Source organism: Oncorhynchus tshawytscha, linkage group LG26, assembly GCF_018296145.1.
Source record: "Oncorhynchus tshawytscha isolate Ot180627B linkage group LG26, Otsh_v2.0, whole genome shotgun sequence".
Classification (NCBI taxonomy): domain Eukaryota; kingdom Metazoa; phylum Chordata; class Actinopteri; order Salmoniformes; family Salmonidae; genus Oncorhynchus; species Oncorhynchus tshawytscha.
In genome coordinates, this window is record NC_056454.1 from 19,833,019 (window position 1) to 19,858,935 (window position 25,917).

At 43.1% G+C, this 25,917-nt stretch overlaps 1 protein-coding gene across 6 annotated transcripts in view; it reads right to left on the bottom strand.

The window, feature by feature from the left end:
• The window catches only part of kdm6a (lysine (K)-specific demethylase 6A), a 94,370-nt gene that overhangs the window by 10,631 nt on the left and 57,822 nt on the right, over positions 1–25,917 (bottom strand). For all 6 annotated transcript variants that reach the window (XM_024389150.2, XM_024389149.2, XM_024389148.2 and 3 more), the window contains 10 exons: positions 10,441–10,534; positions 8,894–9,020; positions 7,907–8,005; positions 6,936–7,155; positions 6,231–6,401; positions 5,304–5,426; positions 3,894–3,971; positions 3,542–3,649; positions 3,000–3,440; positions 77–972 (listed from right to left, as the gene is read on the bottom strand). In XM_024389150.2, the coding sequence (XP_024244918.1) occupies positions 77–972; positions 3,000–3,440; positions 3,542–3,649; positions 3,894–3,971; positions 5,304–5,426; positions 6,231–6,401; positions 6,936–7,155; positions 7,907–8,005; positions 8,894–9,020; positions 10,441–10,534 (2,357 nt within the window). The remainder of the gene's footprint in view (positions 1–76; positions 973–2,999; positions 3,441–3,541; positions 3,650–3,893; positions 3,972–5,303; positions 5,427–6,230; positions 6,402–6,935; positions 7,156–7,906; positions 8,006–8,893; positions 9,021–10,440; positions 10,535–25,917) is intronic.

A 25,917-nucleotide genomic window follows, 5' to 3' on the forward strand; every position in this document is an offset into this window, starting at 1 on the left:
TGACTTCTTTCAAAAAAGCACACCAAATGTTACAAATTAAATGTGACTGATGTGATAGAAGGATATGATGTCCTACCTGCATGCTTTGAGCACCTGGCTGGAGCTGGGGTAGATGGAGACTGAGGACCATGGGGCCAGGGCCGGCCTGCTGTGAGACACCCCAGTGGGCTCTACTCTCACTGGGCTCCGAGAGTCCTCTAGCCCCTTACCGTTGACCTGTGGGGTAGTGGTAGCGGTACCGGTGGTTCCGCTGTTGGACGGGCTGCTGATAAGGCTGTTGGCTGTGAAGGGGTGGTGGTCGGCGCAGCGCGGGGGGGAGGGGGTGGAGGCGGACATGGCTGAGAGGGGCGAGGAGGCCACAGAGCGTTCCGACAGGGTTTTGGGACCTCCGTGGTGGACACCCGGGTGAATGTTGTTGACCTTGATGTTATTGTCCATGGTGGCTCCTTGATTAACACCACCGTGATTATTATTATTATTATCATCGTGGTTAGTAACATCCTTATTACTGGCTTTTCCCATGAGCAAGGCTGAGAGCTGAGGATTGTCTGAACTGAGCGTGCCCGGAGAAGGAGAGCCGGGCTTGGATTGGCTCCACGAGCTGTCTGTGGTCACCGCCCCCTGCTGGATGTGATTAGCCAATCCCTGCATAGGGGCAGTGGTACCGGGACTAAGCGGTGTCCCTGTGGTGGTAGCCAATCCACTGCTGCTTCCTGAAGGCGTGGTCTCTTTGGTTTGGGCCACTGAGGTAGTGGTGGCGGAGTGGAGGGGCAAGGAGGGGAGGTGGTTGGGGGCACCGGCCCTCTGTGGCAAAGAGGAGAAGGAGGAAGAGGAGGCAGGGCAGGGCCCGGTAGAATGTCCGACCTGATTTAGAATTTGAGCACCGGATCCAGCGGCCTGGGAGGAGGATGAAGAGAAAGGGTGTTCTCCATTGGGACCTGCCGAATGTGAACCTGGACCTTTGTGAAGCCCCTGGATAGAGGGGGAGAAAAACAGACTGATCAGCGATGAGGGTCAAGACAGTTAATGAGATGCAAAACAAGAAAACGGAGTGACAGACCAAGTCAGAGCAAAATAAAAGGAGGTTGTGTGAAAGAGTGAGCAATAGAGAATTCACAAGATAGTAGGAATATGAATCTTTCCCTTTCAAGATGATCAATACACATCTAGTTAGATGCATGGGCAATGATACGTTGCAGTTTTAAATGATTCGGTATGATTTAGAAAATGAATCGATACGATTTGGTTTGATAACGGCTTGATTCAATGCACTTTTGCTGAATAAATACATTCACTTTCCATTACAAATTCAAATCTGCTGCTAATGGAGCTCATGCGCTGGGTCTGTCTGAGCTGGGTCTGTCTGCGTCTCCCTGAATGGATTTGACTTCACACCCCCCCCCATCTCAAAATGTAATGGTTTTGACCGTTTGGAAGTTTAGTGAGCTTCTTTTCTCCTCCCGCTTTGCCATGCAGTGCGCCTCGCAAAAGTGATTGGTCTTTATGAAACTATCAACTTTACCCTGCATGTCAAAAAATTACCATATACACCTGCTCTTTCCATGACAGACTGACCAGGTGAATCCTGGTGAAAGCTATGATCCCTTGATGTCACTTGTTAAGTCCACTTCAGTCAGTGTAGATGAAGGGGAGGAGACAGGTTAAAGAAGGATTTTTAAGCCCAGAAACAATTGAGAAATGGATTGTGTAGGTGTGCCATTCAGAGGGTGAATGGGACAAGACAAAAGATTTAAGTGCCTTTGAACAGGGTATGGTGGTACGTCCCAGGCACACCGGTTTGAGTGTGTCAAGAACTGCAATGCTGCTGGGTTTTTAACACTCAACAGTTTCCCGTGTGTATCAAGAATGGTCCACCACCCAAAGGACATCCAGCCAACTTAGCACAACTGTGGGAAGCATGAGTTGACATGTGCCAGCATCCATATGGCATCCCAAGGTGTTCCTAATGTTTGGTGTACACTGATTGTTTAAAGCAAAACAACCGAAACTATTGCGGATGCTGAACCTGAGCAATCAAAATCAAATTATTTGTAAGCCCGGTTCAGCAGGTATCGCCAGATGAAAGTTGTACCTCCGGTAGCTTTTACAACTGTCAGCGCAATAACACCATTTTCAATTGAGCAACAAGGCCCGAGCAGGTGTGGTATATGGCCAATATACCACGGCTAAGGGCTGTTCTTATGAACGACGCAACGTGTAGTACCTGGACACAGCCCTTAGCCATGATATATTGGCCATATACCACAAACCCCCAAGGTGCCTTATTGCTATTATAAACTGGTTACCAGTGAAATTAGATCAGTAAAAATAAATGTGTTGTCATATCCATGGAATACGGTCTGATATACCACGGCTATCAGCCAATCAGGGCTCAAACCACACAGGTTATAATAATCCATTGGTAACAATAACCTAGCAAATTACATTAGCTGTCACTCAACTAATTAAGCTTAATATCAAGCTAACCATTTCAGCATTTGAATGCTTAAGGTGCCGAACAGATGTGCAAGATCAGGAAGAGGATGCCTACCTCGCGTTGGTCAGTGCACGAATCTGGAAACAGTGAGCAGTTTGACTAGGCTACTGATATTACCTATGGTTATTTGGCATGCAAAAAATGACTTGTAGATCAATGACTTAACAGTTATATGCTTAGTTTGAGACTGAAGAGGAGGCTGCATCAATTGTCACAAAAGATTAGATATTTTCAAAACAATTTAATGAATCGGTAATTAGTAACATTTGAATAGATTTTCGACCGATGCATACTACATTTGGATCGGTTTGGTGTCAGCAGACCGATGCGGTATTATCTTTAACATTTGAACTGAGGGCCAATGTGTTATGGTGAAATGTTACATCCTTACAAAGATAGATACAAACAGTTAGCAAACCAGATAGAACAAGAGTGAAAGTGAGAGAGAGAGACAAAGAACTCGTCAGAATTAAAGAGAGACCGAAATAAAAAAGATATGTACCTGAGTGGAGTTGGTACGTTGCTGGCTCTTCCAGGCCTCCTCTACATTACTGGTACTATTACTGCTGTGACTGGTGTTGTTGCTGGTGGGGGTACTGGGGTTACTGGTACTAGTGGCATTGCAGTTGTGAGGTAGACAGTTCTGCTGTAGGTAAGGCACGTTTCCATTACTCCCGCCACCTCCCGGTAACGTCGCTGCACCCGGTAGACCGGGAGTGCGATTATTGCCCACAGTTCCCCCCTCTGGATTGCCTAGCTGCCCAAGGGGACTTGAAGATAAAGGTGTGTTGGCCATTGGCTGAACAGTACAGGGGGGACGGGCTGTGGTTTGACTGACGGGTGAAGTCCGGGAGAGGGGGTGAGGGGAGGGGAGGGAGTTTGGGGACAGCGAGGGGCCGTTGGGTAGGGTGGGCCGCAACTGTCCTGCTGCCTGCTGTCTCACCTAGCCAATTAAAGGGGTGATGGGAGAGAGACAACAGTTTGAATACTGTTTATAATAAAAATGTGTGGTGTTTGCTTATATGTGTGTGTGTGTGTCTGTACCTGATGTTGATGCTGCTGCATGAGGGAGAACTGTTTTTCCAGCTGGTCCAGAATCTGCATCTGTGGTGGTTTCAGACTGGCCCGGTTGGTCCGGAGCTGATCCAGGAGCTAGAAGAGAATGGAAAGGTACAGGCATTTAGAACCATTGATAACTATTTACATTCTGAAGTGTTTTGCTTATGGCTTTTTATGCTTACTATTCAGTACGCAAGTTGCTTTATACTGCAAAGTTGCTTTGGAGAAGGGCTGTAGAGTCTGTAAAATGACTCACATGTAACAAATACAGTTCAGGTCTGACTCATTTGATTAGAATCAGACACTGGTATGGTTTGATTGGAAGAGCAGAACCCACCTGTAATTTCTGTGGTGTTAGGTACCAGCTGGGGATCTGGTGTTGTACCGGGTGGTTTGTCCACAGGTCCACAGCACTCTGTGGGATCAGAGAGAGATACTTGGCAATAAAGCTTGTAACAATTTAGGCGTAATTCCTATTTGCGTTCATAAAGCTGGTATAGGGTCAGTTGGTGTGACAGAGATTTGGTTCTGGGTTCTGACATTAGGCTAGGTTAAGGACCAATGTTACCTCTAAACTGCGCGTAGCTGCCCCAGGACTGCCGCGCAGAAGAAATATCAGCCCGCGCAGAGAAGCACAAGATTGAACTTGACCTAACTTTCTAGTTAGTTAGTTTCTAGTTAGTTAGTTTCTAGTTAGTTAACACCATCAACGTTTCCCTTTACTGTGAAAATTGTGATCGAATCAACACAATGTTAGCCACGTTCAATGCAACATATCGAAGCAAAACAAACTATGCAAGAGATTTTCTTGTAGCCAGAGCGCATTGGAGTACAATTATATTGCATCGACTCAGGCCCATATACAGACCGGTGCGCCATAACCAAACAGAGCTGCAGAATCCCTATATGCAAATAGACCATTGCCACATATGGATCTGTGCCATTTACTTTGAACTGGACTGTGTTTACAGCATGAGTGGTCATGAATAAATGTGCTTGTTTCGAGATCAAAGCAATTGCTGCATGTAGCTAGGTGTGTACATTTGTTCATATTCTTTGCTAATAAGCAAGTTATTAGCCCAGATATAGCTAATTTCTAGACAGCACTGGGGGAGTGGTTGCTTGCTACAAGAGCACAAAACATGTGCATTTCTAGCCATCTTTGAAAAGCAAGTCAGGTAAAGAGCTTTTTTACTGTAAGGGGCAGTGTTGTATTTTGGGGCAGGCTTGAATAAGCTAAGTAGCCAAAAGGCAGAGGGTAGCATCATTTGTCAGATTATCTAATAATAGTATGGGAATAATAATGTATTTTATTTTGAAAAGTGGTTTCTTCAACAACATTTTCAGTCACCGCCTTGTCTGAATGACAAGTGGATAAACAGGTTAATGTCCCTACATGTTTTTCCCCCAAAAGTCTCATGGAATGTAGGCCAAGATTGAACCCCACATATTGGCTGCTACTGTAGACTGAATGATAGAATGGCTATTTCCATGTTAATATGTTATGGGGTGCATTTCTCCATAGTTTTTAATGGTAGGCCAGTGATAGGCCTACATTATGATCAAATATCCACAGTGGCCTTCACTGTTATAACTATAACTTAAAGCGGGTACAGCCTGTGTTCACAGTAAACGTGCCAGAAGTTGCACAGAATTTTCACAACGTTCAAGTTTGCGCTCAGCAGACCTGAAATTTGCTCAGTGGCAAAAACTGTTTGAGGGAACATTGTTAAGGACTGAACCATACCTTAGCCGGGCTGGCGGTGCGTTTTCTCTTGGCGGGGCTGGCCTGACCGTCAGTGTGGCTGGGATGGGGGGAGACGTGCGTTTGGCTCTGGCCTCCCTCACCACTCTGGTGGGACTTAGACGCCTGGGGGAGAGGCAGGAGAGGAGGGTTATGGGGGCGAGAGGGAGGAGGATTATTGGGAGAGGCAGGAAAGGAGGGGGAGGATGGTTCTGTTACTATGTGTAGAGGGTTTGGACTAAGAACAGATACCAAAACCCTGACGACAACCTTATTGATACGTCTAATCAGAAATCTCAGAGCCAACAGTGTGTGTGACAGTCTTGTCTTTTTTTCTTGGCAGGAGGAATGAGATGAATTTGATATGGAACGTAAGGAACTTAAATATTTGGGTTACCACCGTTTGCCATCAAACCTTTGGTGCCAAGGTAGTTTAAATGTCAAACGGTCGTCCAAGAAAAACAAGACATGGCAGGCAAGTTGAGTATTCATCAGATATCATTCAGAGTCACTAACATATAACAATTCCATATCAGAAGTTTCCATTCATTCTGTGCATGTCATATCAAACAGAGTTGATGGGTGAGTGAGAGTAGCATTGACTGATGACTTGTACTGTTGTATTAGGAACCACACAGAGAATTTCATCTACTAAATCTACTATATGTGAGGTTAGTGTTAGTGAGGGCGATTCTCGTCTCAACTCCTTCGCTTTTTCTGCACTGATGCAAACCGCTTCTAGACAGATGAATGCAAATATTGCCTGTGGGCATCCACTGTTTTTCACCTATCCTGAGTTTTCCAATCAGTGCCAATGAGAGGAGAGGAAAGGAGAAGACTATTGAGATGCACCAGGACAGGACAGGTTAGGCAGTAGTAGTAGTAGTAAGGGTTTGTTAGCTGGGTGTTATCGGTCTCTAGTGGTCTCACCTGCTGCTGCTGTGTCTGTGACCCTGGGCTGCCTGCTGCAGTGTTCAGGCCCCCCTGTCTGGAGGTGAGCTCAGCGGGGATGGGCAGGCTCCACGCCTCCTCAATACTAGGAAGCATTTTAGTACCCTTCCCCCCCGCAAGACTACCTGGCTGAGGGTTACACAACTGAGCCTATAGGAGGAGGAAATGGCGTAAAGACACATTTCAGTACTGGTTTACGGTATGGTAGGACAATCCAGTGGCACTACGTACTGAGCACTTTGTGGAGTATAGTACTTTAATACTTTCTACTAAGTCAATCACTTATAGTATAGGTACTTGTACAAGAAATACAGCCTCTTCAGAGATGATATAAAGTCAAATGAAAAGAATCACTCAAAGAATGGTCGATGCCATGAGATTGTCTTTACGATTACTGATGAGAATGTGTAGTATCGCATCAATATGAATCAGTGTTCATATATCAATGAGTCAAACCAAAAATCACAGAATTACGCCACAGTCCGTAAAATAAACAATAAATAATTGTACAAAATAGAGCTCTTAAAACACTTGCATGATACACCACAACACAACAAAGCACAAAACAACCCAACACACACCACAACATTTAACAGAAAAGGGCCAGCTGAAATCTTTGGTTACTGGTTGGTTGGTGTGCATGTGTGTACATCTCTGCATGTGTATCCCTCCCTCCCTGCCTACCTGCAGCAGCTTAATGCGGTGTGTGAGGGCGGCGGTGTTAGTGCAGGACTTGCTGCGGGTGGCGTTGATGTAACACTTGATGGCATCGTGCGGCTGCCCGCAGGATTCATAGAGCGTGCCCAGGTCCATCCAGGCGGCTGCGTGGCTGTGGTCCAGCTGCACTGCACAAATGTAGGCCTGCAGTGCATCCATAGGCTGGTTCTGCTGCTGGTATAGCACACTAGGGGAGAGAGGGAGGGAGAGAGAGAAAGTGAGAAAGAATGAGTGACTGGGGAGAGGGGGGCAGGGTTTTTAGTGTACCCTCTCCCTCGGGTGGCCACACCCAGTCTATCCATATTTCACTTGCTAAGGACCTCTAACTCACTCTCTGCCTCTCCTGTTGCAGTGTGGAGCTGCAGGGTCCCCTAGGGTCCAAACCAGCCCCTTAGAGGGCCCCTGAGCTGCAGTTTCCCTTGAGACGGTACAGCACCAAGACTGTAGATATAGGCTAATACTGCTGTTACAATCCTATTGCTATGGCCAACACCCACATCCACTCCAGTGTTTCCCCTATATGCATTTAGCATGATAGTAAAAAGTTTCAGTGTAAACTTCAACGATTAAAACCTTGACAGACAGGAAGAATCTAAAATTCCATAAATGTCACGGCATGGGGCCCCCAGTGATTTATTTATACTGCTTGAAATCACTCAGATAACATAAGAACACGGCATAAGCCATGGGAAAATGTGTAGAATTTTAGGAAACTAGCTTTAAAACTGCAAAATTGGGTCTCTGCATCCAAGAGGGCTTCTAAAACTGTGCCATTGGCCACGCCCACAGCCGGCAAGCCCCCTCCCCAACTTTGCCACCGCTGCTGAAAAAACAACCTGTGAAACGCTACACTCCATCAGATTATCCTTCATGACTTCTCCAAGGGTCCTACAGCCAGACAGTTGAGTATACGCTGGCTGCAGTGAGTCAGGTCTTACCCTATGGAGCACCAGGTGTCAGCGCTGGCCTCAGACTTGTCAATGGACTGTCTGTAGGAGATGAAGGCATCCTGGACTTTCCCAATACTGGAGTAGCACCTGGAGAGAAACACACAACATGCTTGGTTACTTATCAACATGAGCATGAATACAAAGATACAGTCAGAGAGACATCATGGCAGAGACATTTCTACGTTGGCCGCTTGATTTTCACTGGGTAACACAGCCACAACGTCAGATGCCGCTCCAGTGGGAGAAATCAATATGAGAATATCACAACACTGGCAGGTAAGTAATACTGTGAAACCCTATCATTCCACGACTGCTGCAAATATTATGGACATTTTCAGAAATTCCAATGAAAAAAATATATAGATACAATTTCCATATGTAGCACCCTCCACGTGTATTGGTTTGGTTAAGCAGTGCTGAAGAGAACCTCCCCCAACAGTTTTTTGTATTCTCGTCAAGACCAGTATGTAGGGGATCTAGACATTTCTTCCACACATGCTACTTTAGGTTAGCACTAGCCCAACCATGTCAACTGTACCCTAATGATCCATAATCAAATGGATCAAATAAGTCTAAGTCATAATACAATTGTGTGGATTAGCAGAAAGGCAAACTGAAATAAAAAATAAATAAAATTAGAGCTATTCATCTGTAGGTTTCTGTGTAACAAAAATGAGCTTCCCAGTGGGAAGTGAGAAAACTGATCAATAATCACTAATCAATAATCAGTGTGATCAGAAAAGTAGACAACGAAGCTCTGAAACGACTACTGTCTAGGCCTGTAGAATGTAGAGAAACAGGTGGGACTGGGGCTGAACCCAGTAGGAGAGAACAGACAAGACTGGTGAGCTTTGCTGCCTTATGGGCAGAGTACTACTCAATACACTGCTGTTGAACCTTACTGCAGGGTAACTAGAGCCAGTAGAAATTCACTATGAAAGAAAATGTCAACAAAAGAAAAGGAAAGCCTCTTACCTGCCGAGGAAGTACCAGGACTGTCCAGAATTGGGGTCTGCTTCTAGCGACTTCTGCAGACACTGGATGGCATAGCTGTCCTTGGAGCCTTTGTCCCCTAACAGCTCCACTGTGTGATGCATCCAGCCTGGAGGAGACCAGACCAAGGGAGTTAGGAGGGTGGAGGATCCAACAACTGCCACCACTAGTCTGGGTGCAGGGCTAGCCTTCTGCTAGCTGGTCAACAGCACCACTAGCTAGCAGCACCCTACACTTCACTGTCTGCAATAGTAACTCTCACCACCACTGATCCAGCAGGTCTTTCTGCTAGTCTATTACCAAGCCTAGCTAGATCGGATAACAATGGTACAGCTGGAGTGACTAATATTACACTAATATTCACTATACACTGGTATAGTACTACACTGTCAGGCTCAGAGATACTGCTCTGTCTGTCTGGTGTGTAAAAGCTCCAGTCTCATAAACGGACCAAATGGCTTGTCTGTCTAGAGCTTTCTAAAGAAGAGGGAGGGAGAGAGCAGAAAGTGGGAGGGAGGGAGGGAGGGAGAGAGAGAGCGAGGGAGATTCCTCCTCCATACACACACCAGCCATGTCTTCAAAGGTCTAAACAAGTCCCCAGGGGCTCCTTCCCCTCTCCACACACACACACTTCCCTAAGGACGGGCATACACACAGACATACACACACTTCCCACTCACTCCCCTCAACACCTGTGGCGAGCCTTGCTGGGAGGTCACCATGACAACCCTGGCAGAGCCGCCGTCAGGGCAGAAAGAGAGAATGGCCGTCAGGGCAGAAAGAGAGAATGGCTTTACGACCGAGGGAACATTCTTAACCAGGGAGGATGGCAAGAAAAAAGACAAGAGCTGTGTGTTTGGAGAGGACGACATTGGAGAGGTGTGTGTCTGTGGTTGTGTGTAGCATGGGGGTTGGGGTACACAAACTAACACCTCCATAATGAGCTGTTGCATCGGACACTGGAGGATTGGGAGAGACTTGGGAAAACAGGGAAGGGAGCAGAGAAGAAGTGGAGATCTGGGAAAACTGTCCAGCTGGGAATACCGTGCACAACATATCCCAGAACACAATGCATGATGCAACCCTGTGTTATCAACCTTATACACCTGGTTCATATTAGTACCATCAACAACAAATACAAAGTACTATATCTTTAGCAATGCATTGTACACGGTATTTAACCTAGGTTATTTTGAAGGGGCACAAATGTGGTCAGTAACTGACAACTAAATATATAAAACACACCACCTATAGACACTGCTCTACAAAATTCTAGCAACCAATTTATATAGCTTGAAAAAGATGAGTGTTGCACTTTCCCTTTTGACTATAAAATGTAAAAGACAGCACTTTTCATATCAAAACCTTCCAAAAACAAACTAGGATACGTTTTTCAACATATTCAACAAAATCCAAAAGGAAATAACAGGTTGTTACGAAAATGACATGATGGGAACAAGTAACGCATTTTCTTTCAACAAATGACAGTCTGACAAAGTAGTATATACGAGAGAGACTGAAGGACTTACCCAGTTGTTGCAGTGTAGTAGCCTTCACCTGTGCAGGAAGATTCTCTGTCTGTAGTAAACTCTCATATGCTTCTTTTGCTGCTCTGAATTTCTTCTGCAGAATGACAAGGGGGAAAGAGAGAGAGAGAGAGAGAGAGAGAGAGAGAGAGAGAGAGAGAGAGAGAGAGAGAGAGAGAGAGAGAGAGAGAGAGAGAGAGAGAGGGTTGATTTAGCCAGAAAGAAGGGTCAGTATGTTTTATGGTCTCACTGGTCGGACACAAAGAAGTCTGGACACCTCCTCAGACCAATCCAATACAATGTGAGGCCTTTCAGACTGACCACACACACACACACACACGACAGGGGGAGGGTCAGTCTGGGACAGGACAGGCCAGACTTAACACGTCGGACAGGTTTTAAGTGGTGTGTGTGTGTATGCGTTAATCATCCCACCTTCAGTTTTTATCTGGGGAAACCTGAGAAGCCACACTGGACAAAGATTTGTTTATTTTTCTAACTGACCTCGAGTCTGATCTAGTTGTGTGTGTGTGTGTAGTCTGGAGGTCTCTGTTCTAATCTTCTTTTACTCCATCACTAGAGCGACCTGCCTCCATGTCTGCAGCCTCGAAAGCCCTCGACACACACACACACACAGCAGTCTGGCCCTGGGCTCTTCCTGTCTGGCCACCATAAAACCCATGTCAGGGTAAACAAAGTTACTATAGGGCAATACACCCAGCACCAGGTTCTAATCCACCAACCATTACCAACTCAACACGAGAGATACTGTGTACCCTTTAAGGATGAAACAGTTACCGGTTTCACAATAAACCACGGTAAATTTCCAGACGATTAGTATTACAGTTACAAATTGTAATTATCATTAAAACTGTGTTTGGTTACCACGGGTTGGAAAAGCGCACAGTAAATACTGTCCAGCATCAACAAAAGTCAGCAACAGTCTGACGCAGGCGCAGCATGCAACGTGGGTTTGGTTTCGTGTGAAAACATGGCGGAAGGCAGTGACATCGGCTCGGGAGATTTTTCAGCCTTCTAAGAGGACCAAATCTGAAGTGTCGTCGTATTTTGGGTTTTACAAGAGTGCTGAGGGAAACATAATCGAAGATGGTCACCCTGTCTACAGAACATGCAAAAAAAAATATTGCTGCAAAGGGGGCAAAACTTCAAATCTCTTGACTCATCTTCGTGATCACCACCCACTACTTTATAGCAAATCCAGGGTAAGTTAACTTTTAGCTCAATGCATGATGTGTGAACTTTGAAACGGCAGAAAATGTCATGGTTTGTCTGTCTAACTTGCTAATAGCATGACCATAATGTAAACTGAAGCTTTCAGTGTGACCTACTTTTGTAAAAACACTACACGTTGTTCTGCTGCTGTATGTGTCGTGTGTCTGCCGACTCTATTCTCCCATTGCACACGATAACACGTTATGTAGTTCAGTCACCCAACCAACATATTTTGTTAATTTAAAATCCATCAGACGTCGACTTGGTTGTAAAAGTGTTCCAACAGGATAAACACTATAGACTCCTCCTCCTATACAAGACTTCTATACAAGACTCATGTATTTATGTCGATTGTTGGGATCATTGCAAATACTATCACTTTCTTCTTAAGACTCATTTGTATTTATGTAAATTGTGCATGGCGTCATTGCATATATACTCAAATGCAACACAGAATAATAATAATAATAAAACACCAATAATAATAATACATTTGCTATTCCCTTGTTTACAGAGTGAGTGTGCAGCAGTCAAACCCAGTGACGCTACTGGTCCCTCCTCATCTACAGTTGTGACACAGACACTCGAGCAAGTATTTAAAAAGGCAGGCTGCTTAGGCACCCATATCAAAAAAATGCTCAAGACCTCAGTGCAGCCCTTTCATATTACATTGCAAAGGACATGATGCCATTTCAAATTGTTGAGCGAGCTGGCTTTCTGAGGCTGATGAAGACTGCCGTGCCTACAATGTGAATGCTGCTAATTTTCCTTGTTTTTTTTATTTGACTTGCTTACTTAAACTATGTGAAATTCGAATTCAAAATATTTTTTTTGCCTTATCTATTCTGTGGCTGCATGAAATAAAAAAACATAACCTTAATCCAGCAATTTACGTTTGTTTACTTAATTTTTGTTCCCCGATGAAACGGTAACATCCATTACTGTAGGTAGGTAGTGTTGTCACGATACCAGAATTTTGACTTCGATACCAGGTTTAGTATCACAATACTCTATCATGATACTCAATACCAAAATGATACCATGGAAAAAAACAAGGCATATTAGCCAGTCACACAATGGCACTTGATCCAGACAGATTTTTTATATATATATATTTTTTTACATCCAACATTTTTCAGGTTCTGCTATGTATGCATTAATGAATCAATTATACAATCTAATTACGGAAATTACCATTATTTGAATAGTAAATCTCTATTGATTAACTGGGTAAATCAAGATGTAGCCTTATCATACAGTTGAATGCATATTCAATAGGAGTGTGTACATGCATTTAGTTATTGAGCTTGTTTTGGCTGATTTCATGGGGCTACATATGACAAACAATCAGTTTCCCTTCCATCTGGGACTTATTTTGTACTGTTCAACAACATTTGCAAAGAAGTAGCTTATTTAAAAAATTAATTGCGCAGCCTGTTATTCATGAGGCAGTCAGTTTGCTGAGGCAATAAATAATCTTTGGGAGAGACAGAGAGACCAAATTAATAGTTTTTGGTGGCAATCAGCATATTTTGCATTATGGTTTGCATATTATAAATAAACTACTAGGGTTGATTGATGTTAGCTTTAGCTTTCAGCTAGCAAGGAAAGTTAGCCTACAAAAGCTGGAAGCTACCGGTATCTTCTTCTATTGTAAAGTGTTCTAACCTGTAGGGTTCTTTTTTTGTTGCAAACAATAATTAACAGTTTCGACATTTGTACACAGCATTCATACATGCTGTGTTGCATTATTTAAGTGTGTTAACTTATGTGCAGCATGACTGCAGCCCAGACTCCCAGTGCATGCTAGCAATGAGTAAAGGCGTCCGCATGCTTCCCAGCCGAAACAGTTCGGTAGAGGTTCGTGTATATATCATGACGACATTTTGTGACGTTTTGAACTTTGAGGGTTTTTTCGGCTGTTCGGGCATACAATTATTATTCTGGAGGCAAGCCGAATTCTACACCCCTTCATTGATGATTGGTCAACAGTAGGGATTCTTCAATAAAGTTGTGTTGTCATTCAATGAGAGGCGACTAGTTTTCATGCACATAAAAAAAAAAATACTGCACCAAACATCTTAAGATGGTTGTAAAATTGTGTGCCTAAGATCTCTTCGGCAAAAACGCCAAAATGAATGACAGATTTCATGAGTTATCTTGCTACGGCATCTCAAAATGGACAAACAGTATTTTCGCTGCTTTTTTTCTTGTTTTTTTTCTTGTTTCACACTTGTTCGGCTAGGCGCCAGACAAACTGAAGCATGCTGATGCCTTAAGTGGATCAGGCATAGTGTGGCTATAATAAGGGGTCGGCTCACTGGCGGACCGGACATCCCCACAGCCCCCTCAAGGGGTGGGGGGTACGAGCTCGGGAGGCTCATGCGCCTGTCACCAATGTATATTTTAAAATGTAGTAAATCATTTTGACAGTAACCCTATAAAAGTAATTTTATTCATAAACATCTTTAATTTCCATATGTACTAGAAAGCTAAGTGTTTGCTTCAGGAATGTGACTGAAAAACTGCCCCAGGCCTTGAAAAATAAATAACTAAACTGATAGAAATTATAAGGGGGATATCAGCGAACAAATGCTATGGTCAAGGTTACGACGGCGCCAGTGCAATGAGAGGAGCTTACTCAGGTTTTCAAAAGCTCATATCAGACCTAGAGCCTAATGCTTCCTATGTAGTTCTTTATGAGTTTTAGTTTAGAAAACAAATCACTCCACAGAAGCGATAGTTTCAGGGATGGAAAGAAACAGCTTGATTGCCATAGCAACAACAAGGAAACTGGGCAGAAGCGAGGAGTGCTTCAAATAAAGCAGTACTGCAACATCTGTAATGAAGCCTTGTTCTCCTTAATTGCTGGCCTCAACACATTAAGAAAATAGATTAACTGTATAGGAAGCTCTGGGGACAGGTCGTCTTGATACTGGACAACCAATAAGATGCAGATGCAAACAGATTATCATATTTAGCGGACAGTTCTGGTTTGCTTGAACCTAAAAGCGATTTGGGATTTTTGTTCATACTGGTGAATCGGCGTTTGAGTTGTGTGGTTGCAATATCAACAGTCCATTATCTCTGGTGTATCTTGGCATGCATCATTCAAGACAAAGTTTAAAATGTGTGCAGCGCAATGGACGTATAATGCACAATGTCTCAGGAAAGACTGTCTGGGTTGGCAATACTCAGTATAATAAACAGTCGGGCCTGCAACCTGGACCTACAGGCTGTGGTGAAAACATTTGCACACAAAAAAAGAGGACTTCAGGAGACCCGGGGAGTCTGGAGTTAAATCAAATTAAACTTTTTTCCCTCATTGTTAGGCTATTTGATGTGTAATGTTTATAAAAAGTTTATAAATAACCCCTACATCGCAGCTAAAGTCAAAATTTGGGTGGTATCGAGATTTTCATATCGTCATACCTTCTCTCATCCCGGGATTTATGGTATTACAGGTTTAGTACTCGGGGCGCCAGAAAACGAAGAAAAAAAATCCCAATTGGGTGTCTATTACCAGAATGCTAACCATATTAGCAAAAGTAATCGCGTATTTCCATGGAGGCTGCTAGCTAAATATGCTAACGAGCGCAAACGTAAATTTAAAATTGCAAAGAAAGGCAATTCAGCTCACATATATAGGTAGGACTACTCAATGTCATTTTTGGTGAGTTTGGATGTTTTACAAGCACATATGAACGAGAGACATTGTGCAAATGAACAAAGTTTTGACGCATGCTTGTCTGAAGGAAGAACAGTACTGGCTCTGGAGCAGCATGTGTACAGGCTGTGTCTGTGTGGAGTCTGGAGGAGAATGGGGGGGAAGGAGCAGACTGGCCAAGAACAGAGAGGAGACAAAAGGATAGCAGTGGCAGCTGTGAACAGAGAACTCATCCAAAGCGCGTTGACTTCTCAAACACGGCGGAAAGGTAATACAATATGATGCTGCGTCACCTTATGAATTCATCCACTTTGATAACGCAACCCCTAAGTTTAACCTGCTAGTTAACACAGAAGTCTGCGTTTTTTACGCAGGAAAAAAATGATAACGCATATGATACCGCTTTGTAAACGCAGATCTAAAATGCTTCTGACAGTGCTCTGGCTGAAGTGTAGCTACTTTTCTACAGTACTTATCTAGGTGTAGCCAGCCTACTTTTCTCGGATGAAATGCAAGATTAACTTTAAGCAAAACATTAGGAAATGTAGCTGGCTACATTCTTTCTATGATAAAAATAAGAAATATGATGGTCATGCATTGTTTTCGCAAAAAAGAACTTGCTCCCAAAAAAAGATTCCAGGTCGCACAGTTAAATATTTAGGAACATATGCAAGGAAAATGTAAAGCCCTGTATGAGTAAAAAACTATAGTGAACCAGCAATCGTAATGTTTTAATTAGTTTTCTTACCGATGCATGATCGGTAATCTAACATTTGAATACGTTTTCCTATGAATTTTAAGATGGGTTTAGGCCAGAGTTGCAAAGCTTGGTGACCCTGGTGATATTTCAGATGTTTTTATGGGTGACCTGGTTGGTCATTGAAGTATCCAGCTGCACCCCGATAATTCCTGGCCTAAATGGATGTGGACATTGTGACCACGCTCCAGTCTAGATACATCTTTCCTTGTTGTTATTATTATGAAACATGAGCAGCATCTGATGCAGCTTCATATGAAATGTCATCTCCTTGGTGTCCGCATCATATAAATTACAGCAGAGGAGATGTAGCATGTACACAGCCATCCCTGTTTGTTTTTATCTCATATGTACACAGGTGAAGTCAGAAGTTGGCTGATTTCTTTTGATTTTCCCATGATTTCAAGCAAAGAGGCACTGAGTTTGAAGGTAGGCCTTGAAATACATCCACAGGTACACCTCCAATGGACTCAAATTATGTTAATTAGCCTATAATTTTCTGGAATTTTCCAAGCGGTTTAAAGTCAACTCAGTGTATGTAAACTTCTGACCCACTGGAATTGTGATACAGTGAATTATAAGTGAAATAATCTGTCTGTAAACAATTGTTGGAAGAATTACTTGTGTCCTGCGCAAAGTAGATGTCCTAACCGACTTGCCAAAACTATCATTTGATATCAATAAATGTGTGGAGTGGTTGAAAAACGTGTCTTAATGACTCCAACCTAAGTGTATGTAAACTTCCGACTTCAACTGTAACATGGGCAAAGCCTCATCTGTCTGTGCCATCGGTCGCTGGAGTTATTGATCCTCTGGGTTGAGAATTGTTTTTCAATCAATCAGAGCTGTTGAAAGGGTACTAGAGATGAAACGGTATGAAAATTTCACATCACAATTATAGTGACCAAAATCAGCACGGTTATCAGTATTATCGCGGTATTGTTAAAATGTGCTGGAGATTTTCAAAATGTACTGATACACACACACAGTCGGTCGATCGATTAATCGGAATGGCCGATTAATTAGGGCCGATTTCATGTTTTCATAATCGGAAATCGGTATTTTTTGGTGCCTATTTTTTTTTTACCCTTACTTAACTAGGCAAGTCAGTTAAGAACACATTCTTATTTTCAATGACGGCCTAGGAACGGTGGGTTAACTGCCTTGTTCAGGGGCAGAACGACAGATTTTTACCTTGTCAGCTCTGGGATTCAATCTTGCAACCTTACGGTTAACTAGTCCAACGCTCTAACCACCTGCCTCTCATTGCACTTCATGAGTAGCCAGCCTGTTACGCGAATGCAGTAGAAGCCAAGGTAAGTCGCTAGCTAGCATTAAACTTATCTTATAAAAAACAATCAATCAATCATAATCACTAGTTATAACACATGGTTGATGACATTACTTGTTTATCTAGCGTGTCCTGCGTTGCATATAATCGATTCAACACTGGGGGATGATTTAACAAAAGCGCATTTGCGAAAAAAGCACAATCGTTGGACGACTGAACCCAACCATAAACACCAATGCCTTTCTTAAAATCAATACACAGAAGTATATATTTTTAAGCCTGCATATTTAGCTAAAAGAAATCCAGGATAGCAGGCAATATTAACCAGGTGAAATTGTGTCATTTCTCTTGCGTTTCATTGCACGCAGAGTCAGGGTATATGCAACAGGGTATATGCAACAGTTTGGGCAGCCTGGCTCATTGCGAACTAATTTGGCAGAATTGTACGTAATTATGACATAACATTGAAGGTTGTGCAATGTAACAGCAATATTTAGACTTAGGGATGCCACCCGTTAGATAAAATACAGAACGGTTCCATATATCACTGACATAATAAACGTTTTGTTTTTGAAATGAGTTTCTGGATTCGACCATATTAATGACCAAAGGCTCGTATTTCTGTGTGTTATTATGTTATAATTAAGTCTATGATTTGATAGAGCAGTCTGACTGAGCGATGGTAGGTAGCAGCAGGCTCGTAAGCATTCATTCAAACAGCACTTTCGTGCGTTTTACCAGCAACTCTTCGCAAGCACAGCGCTGTTTATGACTTCTAGCCTAATGGCTGGTGTAACCGATGTGAAATGGCTAGCTAGTTAGCTGGGTGTGCGCTAATAGCGTTTCAAACATCACTCGCTCTGGGACTTGGAGTAGTTATTCCCTTTGCTCTGCAAGGGCCGTGGCTTTTGTGGAGCGATAGGTAACGCTGCTTTGAGTGTGGCTGTTGTCAATGTGTTCCTGGTTAGAGCCCAGGTAGGGGCGAGGAGAGGGACGGAAGCTATACTGTTACACTGGCAATACTAGTGCCTATAAGAACATCCAATAGTCAAAGGTATATGAGATACAAATGGTATAGCGAGAAATAGTCCTATAAATACTATATTAACTACAACCTAAAACCTCTTACCTTGGAATATTGAAGTCTCATGTTAAAAGGAACCACCAACTTTCATATGTTCTCATGTTCTGAGCAAGGAAGTTAAACATTAGCTTTCTTACATGGCACATATTGCACCTTTACTTCTCCAACATTTTGTTTTTGCATTATTTAAACCAAATTGAACAGGTTTCATTATTTATTTGAGGCTAAATGGATTTTTATTGATGTATTATATTAAGTTAAAATAAGTGTTCATTCAGTATTGTTGTAATTGTCACTATTACAAATAAATAAATAGTCTGATTAATCGGTATCGGCTTTTTGGCCCTCCAATAATCGGTATCGGCGTTGAAAAATCATAAATCGGTCAACCTCTAACACACACTGAAATAATTTCACCAAGTTTTATACTGAAAACCAACAAACAAATAAAATTAGTAGCCCTATGCACTTTTTGTGTGCATAACATTAAAGATGGCACCATGTGGCCATGAGAGGTAGAAGTGTCCCTAGTTTAAATGAACACAACCGTAACAAGAAATTTGTTAAGTGGTTGAAAAACGAGTTTTAATGACTCCAACCTAAGTGTACGTAAACTTCCGACTTCAACTGTAGGTAGACGATGTAATGACGCCACGAAAAATACAGCGCTACACAGAACAAAAGCAGAAAAATACTAAGCACACACTTCCAACAACTAAACAAGTTCAAGTCGAGCAGTCATATGAAAGAGTAAGAACATTTCAGCAAGACAACTAAAAGGCAAAATCCATGAACCTTTTCATGTGTGGGTTCCAAACCTCTCGAACGCATTTTTATTTTCTAAGAACAGTTTGAATTGAGGTGTGTTCCGCCTCATTCATTCACATAAAAGTTGTCCTTTCTACATTTGCGCACAATACATTTTTTGGACATTTCTGACCCGGACAAAATTCCCCAAGCACTTTCCAATTGTTTGTGCAGATCAAGTCTGCAGACATTTGCGCATCAGAACAGGATCTGCACACGTGTGCACATTTTCCGTCTGTTGCCCGCATCACAGTCATTGTGGTTTTCATTACCAATAACTTTGGAAATGTGTGTTTCTATCAAAATAAGTGCCTTATTACGTTATAATAGTTTCTGGATGTCGTGTTATGCCATTTCTACCACAGCTCACTATGTATGGAGCATAATAGATGTGTATATTCCTTATGACCGCGGACACGCGAGGTAACGTTACTCATTTCATAACCTTTATGGTGTTATATTGAATCGTGCTTATGTAGCTAGCTACATTCTTCTATTAGCTCTGGAAAACAATGCTAATTGCATCAGAGAAGTATTAGCTTGTGTTGTATTTTGAAGCTACCCTGGACTTATGACTCCCAAGTGGCGCAGCGGTCTAAGGCACAGCATCTCAGTGCTAGAGGCGTCACTACAGACACCCTGGTTCAAATCCAGGCTGTGTTTCTATGAAAGTAAGTGCATTATTATGTTAATAGTTTCTGTATGTGAACTGTATGTCCAATTACAAAAAATACCTTGTTCAGTAATCATCTCACATGTTAGTTGGCAGTGAATTACGTGACCATTGAGGGCAGCATCGATCAGATGGAAAAATATCTTCTTATACCACTTTTCCGAGTGCATTCCACAAAGCTGTTTATCATGTCCACCTTATCCACTGCCCACATTTTGAGGTTATAGTCAAGCATGCAGTCTTGTTTGATTTCTCTCTCTCCCGTCAGGTGGTCCACCTTCCCTGTGGCCGACATGATTGCTGTATAGACAGTGGAGAGGACAAAGACGTCTCGTTTGTCATGCCACTTTACTGCCAGCTGTTGACTGTTCTCCTGGAACTCCACCTCCCCTCTCTGCATCTTCTTGCATCCAAATGCCGGCATCCTTTCCTGTTCGACCTGACTGTGCCACAGGCCCCTGTGCTGTTGGAGAGCAGATGCTGGAAGAGTGTGGGACTGCTGTAACAATTGTCCACATACAAAGTGTGTCCCTTGCTGAGATGAGGAGCCAGCATGGTCATCACCACGGACCCGGACACCACAGGCCCCTCATAATGTTGGATGTCAGTGGTGGACCCTGTGTAAACTATAATGTCCTGGACAAATCCTGTCTTCATGTCGCACATGACAAAGAACATGTCCCCAAACCTGTGCCTTTTGGAGGGAATATATTGACAGAACGCCAGCCGACCCTTCCATAACATCAGGGACTCATCAATGCATAGGTCCTTGTATGGCACAAAGACTCGACCAAATGCTGATGTCAGACTGGTAAGAACATTTCTTATTTTGTATAATGGGGTCATTTAGGATGACAGGAGCATTGTTGACAAAATACAGGCTTCACAGCACTAGGAAGCGGAAGCGGTCTTGGGGAAACTAGGAAGCGGTCTTGGGGAAAAAGGGTGGCAAAGTATTCTCCAGTATTCTCTTAAGGAGTTCTACTTTACTATCCCCATGAGGATGGTCACCAGGAAGGTATACATTTTACTAATTGTGCTTGTCAGCCATTTAGCGAGTTTCCCACACACACCTGGCTCTCTCTTCTCTTGTAGCTCCAAGGCATAGCGATTGGTCTCCTCTACTATCTCTCCCACCAGCTCCACTGTCAGAAACAACTTGAAGCGCTCTGCCTCAGATGGAAATGGCAAGGGGCGTTGCACTCCAGACTGGGACTCATCAAAGCAAACAGCAGGGCCAGGAGGGGTGAAATGGCTGGCAGCCTTCCAGCTACCACAGAACTCCTGTACTTCATCCACTGCCGGTCTGCCTCCACCACCACCAGCATCTTCAAAGGGACCTGTGACTTCATCCGTGGACAAGGAGTCCTCAGATTCACGGTTCTCAATGGCTACAAGGTTGGGAGGCAGCTCCTCACTGTCAGAATCTGATTCCTGACTTTCATACTCAGACTCATTGTCATTTAAAAAAATCTCCAGAAATTCCGCATTTGTGAGTTGTCTCCTTTTGAAAAGACATTGCTGATGCTGCAGCTTATCTCACTAGCCTCATACATACAGTGGGGCAAAAAAGTATTTAGTCAGCCACCAATTGTGCAAGTTCTCCCACTTAAAAAGATGAGAGAGGCCTGTAATTTTCATCATAGGTACACTTCAACTATGACAGACAAAATGAGGGGGAAACAAATCCAGAAAATCATAGGATTTTTTATGAATTTATTTGCAAATTATGGTGGAAAATAAGTATTTGGTCACCTACAAACAAGTAAGATTTCTGGCTCTCACAGGCCTGTAACGTCTTCTTTAAGAGGCTCCCCTGTCCTCCACTCATTACCTGTATTAATGGCACCTGTTTGAACTTGTTATCAGTATAAAAGACACCTGCCCACAACCTCAAACAGTCCCACTCCACACTCCTATAGCCAAGACCAAAGAGCTGTCAAAGGACACCAGAAACAAAATTGTAGACCTGCACCAGGCTGGGAAGACTGAATCTGCAATAGGTAAGCAGCTTGGTTTGAAGAAATCAACTGTGGAGCAATTATCTTTGTGGGCTATACTCAACTTTGTCTCAGGATGGTAAGTTGGTGGTTGAAGATATCCCTCTAGTGGTGTGGGGGCTGTGCTTTGGCAAAGTGGGTGGGGTTATATCCTTCCTGTTTGGCCCTGTCTGGGGGTGTCCTCGGATGGGGCCACAGTGTCTCCTGACCCCTCCTGTCTCAGCCTCCAGTATTTATGCTGCAGTAGTTAATGTGTCGGGGGGCTAGGGTCAGTTTGTTATATCTGGAGTACCTCTCCTGTCCTATTCGGTGTCCTGTGTAAATCTAAGTGTGCGTTCTCTAATTCTCTCTTTCTCTCTCTCTCGGAGGACCTGAGCCCTAGGACCATGCCCCAGGACTACCTGACATGATGACTCCTTGCTGTCCCAAGTCCACCTGGCCGTGCTGCTGCTCCAGTTTAAACTGTTCTGCCTTATTATTATTCGACCATGCTGGTCATTTATGAACATTTGAACATCTTGGCCATGTTCTGTTATAATCTTTACCCGGCACAGCCAGAAGAGGACTGGCCACCCCACATAGCCTGGTTCCTCTCTAGGTTTCTTCCTAGGTTTTGGCCTTTCTAGGGAGTTTTTCCTAGCCACCGTGCTTCTACACCTGCATTGCTTGCTGTTTGGGGTTTTAGGCTGGGTTTCTGTACAGCACTTTGAGATATCAGCTGATGTACGAAGGGCTATATAAAAATAAAATAAATTTGAAATTAGGTAATGGAAGACATACAAGACCACTGATAATCTCCCTCGATCTGGGGCTCCACGCAAGACCTCACCCCGTGGGGTCAAAATGATCACAAGAACGGTGAGCAAAAATTGCAGAACCACACGGGGGGGACCTAGTGAATGACCTGCAGAGAGCAGGTAACAAAGCCTACCATCAGTAACACACTACGCCGCCAGGGACTCAAATCCTGCAGTGCCAGACGTGTCCCCCTGCTTAAGCCAGTACATGTCCAGGCCCGTCTGAAGTTTGCTAGAGAGCATTTGGATGATCCAGAAGAAGATTGGGAGAATGTCATATGGTCAGATGAAACCAAAATATAACTTTTTGGTAAAAACTCAACTCGTCGTGTTTGGAGGACAAAGAATGCTAAGTTGCATCCAAAGAACACCATACCTACTGTGAAGCATGGGGGTGGAAACTTCATGCTTTGGGGCTGTTTTTCTGCAAAGGGACCAGGACGACTGATCCGTGTAAAGGAAGGAATGAATGGGGCCATGTATCGTGAGATTTTGAGTGAAAACCTCCTATCAGTAAGGGCATTGAAGATGAAACGTGGCTGGGTCTTTCAGCATGACAATGATCCCAAACACACCGCCCGGGCAACGAAGGAGTGGCTTCGTAAGAAGCATTTCAAGGTCCTGGAGTGGCCTAGCCAGTCTCCAGATCACAACCCCATAGAAAATCTTTGGAGGGAGTTGAAAGTCCGTGTTGCCCAGCAACAGCCCCAAAACATCACTGCTCTAGAGGAGATCTGCATGGAGGAATGGGCCAAAATACCAGCAACAGTGTGTGACAACCTTGTGAAGACTTACAGAAAACGTTTGACCTCTGTTATATACCCTTTGTTGGCAATGACAAAGTATTGAGATAAACTTTTGTTATTGACCAAATACTTATTTTCCTCCATAATTTGCAAATAAATTCATTAAAAATCCTACAATGTGATTTTCTGGATTTTTTTTCTCATTTTGTCTGTCATAGTTGAAGTGTACCTATGATGAAAATTACAGGCCTCTCATGTTTTTAAGTGGGAGAACTTGCACAATTGGTGGCTGACTAAATACTTTTTTGCCCCACTGTAAACAACAACACTGAATGGCTCAGAGTGGAAGTGAGAGGTTACGTAATTGACTGCCGGCACATGTCACTTGTATCAATAAATCACTATCAGAAAATGTTTTGTGTGTTAATTATTTATACATTTACTGTTTTATTCACGTTTTAAAGTTCTATTGACAAATCATGCATTCCGATTTTTGCATAGATTATAATGGGCACATGTAATTTTTTGTTGTTGAAGTTTGTACTGATTATGATGAGCTACAAAGCATTCTTGGTTTCACGTAATCGTCTGTGGGACCAAAGATGTTATAACAAAATGAGGTGAGTAAAGGTTCACTCATTTTTTGAGAACTTCCGGAAATGAATGGTGTGATGTGAACGATGGTAGACGACACACCCAACATACATACTATAAACAGACCAAACTCATCTCGTCTTCTCTTATTATATTTGGTTACCGTGAGAGAGAAAAAAGCATGGCAGCACGCAGAAACTACCCATCGTAGGATTACTTTCGATTTCCAGAGAGTGTTTTACTCAATTAAAAACGGTCCGTTCTAAATAAGCGTTCTAATCACACTGGTTTGATCGTACGCTACAGGGACCACTGTAGAATGATCACACCCGTGTGATGGTACGTGTGAAAAGGTTAACACCAAGAATGGAATTCATTGCCTTTGACAATCAACCGTTCCCTATCGTGGATGATGTTGGTTTTCGCCAGCTGGTCGATAACCTTGAGCCCCGGCACACACTACCAAGTAGGCGCTATTTTTCAGATGTTGCCCTACCGAAACGCACATCTATGAGCTACTTGCTATGGGCGTCACTGCTATTAGCTTCACGGCTGACATTTGGACCAGCGATGTCAGCCCCGTGAGCATGCAGAGTCTGACAGCACAGTGGGTCGACAAGGATTTTGTACTGAGGAAAGCCGTATTGCAACTTGAAAACACAAACACACTCCTAGCGCCATTCGAACAACTGCGTCTGCAGCAGACGTGATACCCTCTGTCATGGCATTGATACGCCTGCTCAACAAAACTGCAAACACAGACTGTGGGGTTAAAACTTAGAAAAGTACTCAAGGCTGTGAACAAGCGATTCGGTGGCATTCTCTCTGAGCCTCTTTACTGTGTCGCCACCATGCTCAATGCTAGGTACAAGGACCGCTACTTCGATGCAGACCAGAAACAGGGTTTATGTGAAATGTTACAGACACAGCTGGACAAGATGTGCACCGAGGAAGAGAGACCACAGATAGACAGAGCGGAAACTTCACTCCTTGACATGTATGATGAAATCCTGGTTGAGAATGAACAATGAAACAGCACAGTAGAGGTCGACCGATTAATTGGCATAGCCGATTTGTTTTGTTTTTCGAAATGATAGTTTCCAGATTTGACCATATTAAGGACCAAAGGCTCCTATTTCTGTGTTTTTTTATAATTAATTCTATGATTTGATAGAGCAGGCTGACTAAGCGGTGGTAGGCAGCCGCGGGCTTGTAAGCATTCATTCAAACAGCACTTTACTGCGTTTGCCAGCAGCTCTTAGCAATGCTTGAAGCACAGCGCTGTTTACGACTTCAAGCCTATCAACTCCCGAGATTAGGCTGGCAATACTAAAGTGCCTATAAGAACATCCAATATTCAAAGGTATATGAAATACAAATGGTATAGAGAGAACGAGTCAATGCGTCATAATTCCTATAATAACTACAACCTAAAACTTCTTACCTGGGAAAATTGAAGACTAGTGTTAAAAGGAACCCCCAGCTTTCTTATGTTCTCATGTTCTGAGCAAGGAACTTAAACATTAGCTTTTTTACATGGCACACATTGCACTTTTACTTTCTTCTCCAACACTGTGTTTTTGCATCATTTAAACCAAATTGAACATGTTTCATTATTTATTAGAGACTAAATTGATTTTATTAAGTTAAAATAAGTGTTCATTGTTCATTCAGTATTGTTGTAATTGTCATTATTAAAATTATATATATTAATCGTAATTGGCTTTTTTTGGTCCTCCAATCGGTATCGACGTGGAAAAATCATAATCGGTCGACCTCTACAGCACAGCAAGTAAGTGAAATAAATAGGTTTAGATTATTTTTACTGGTA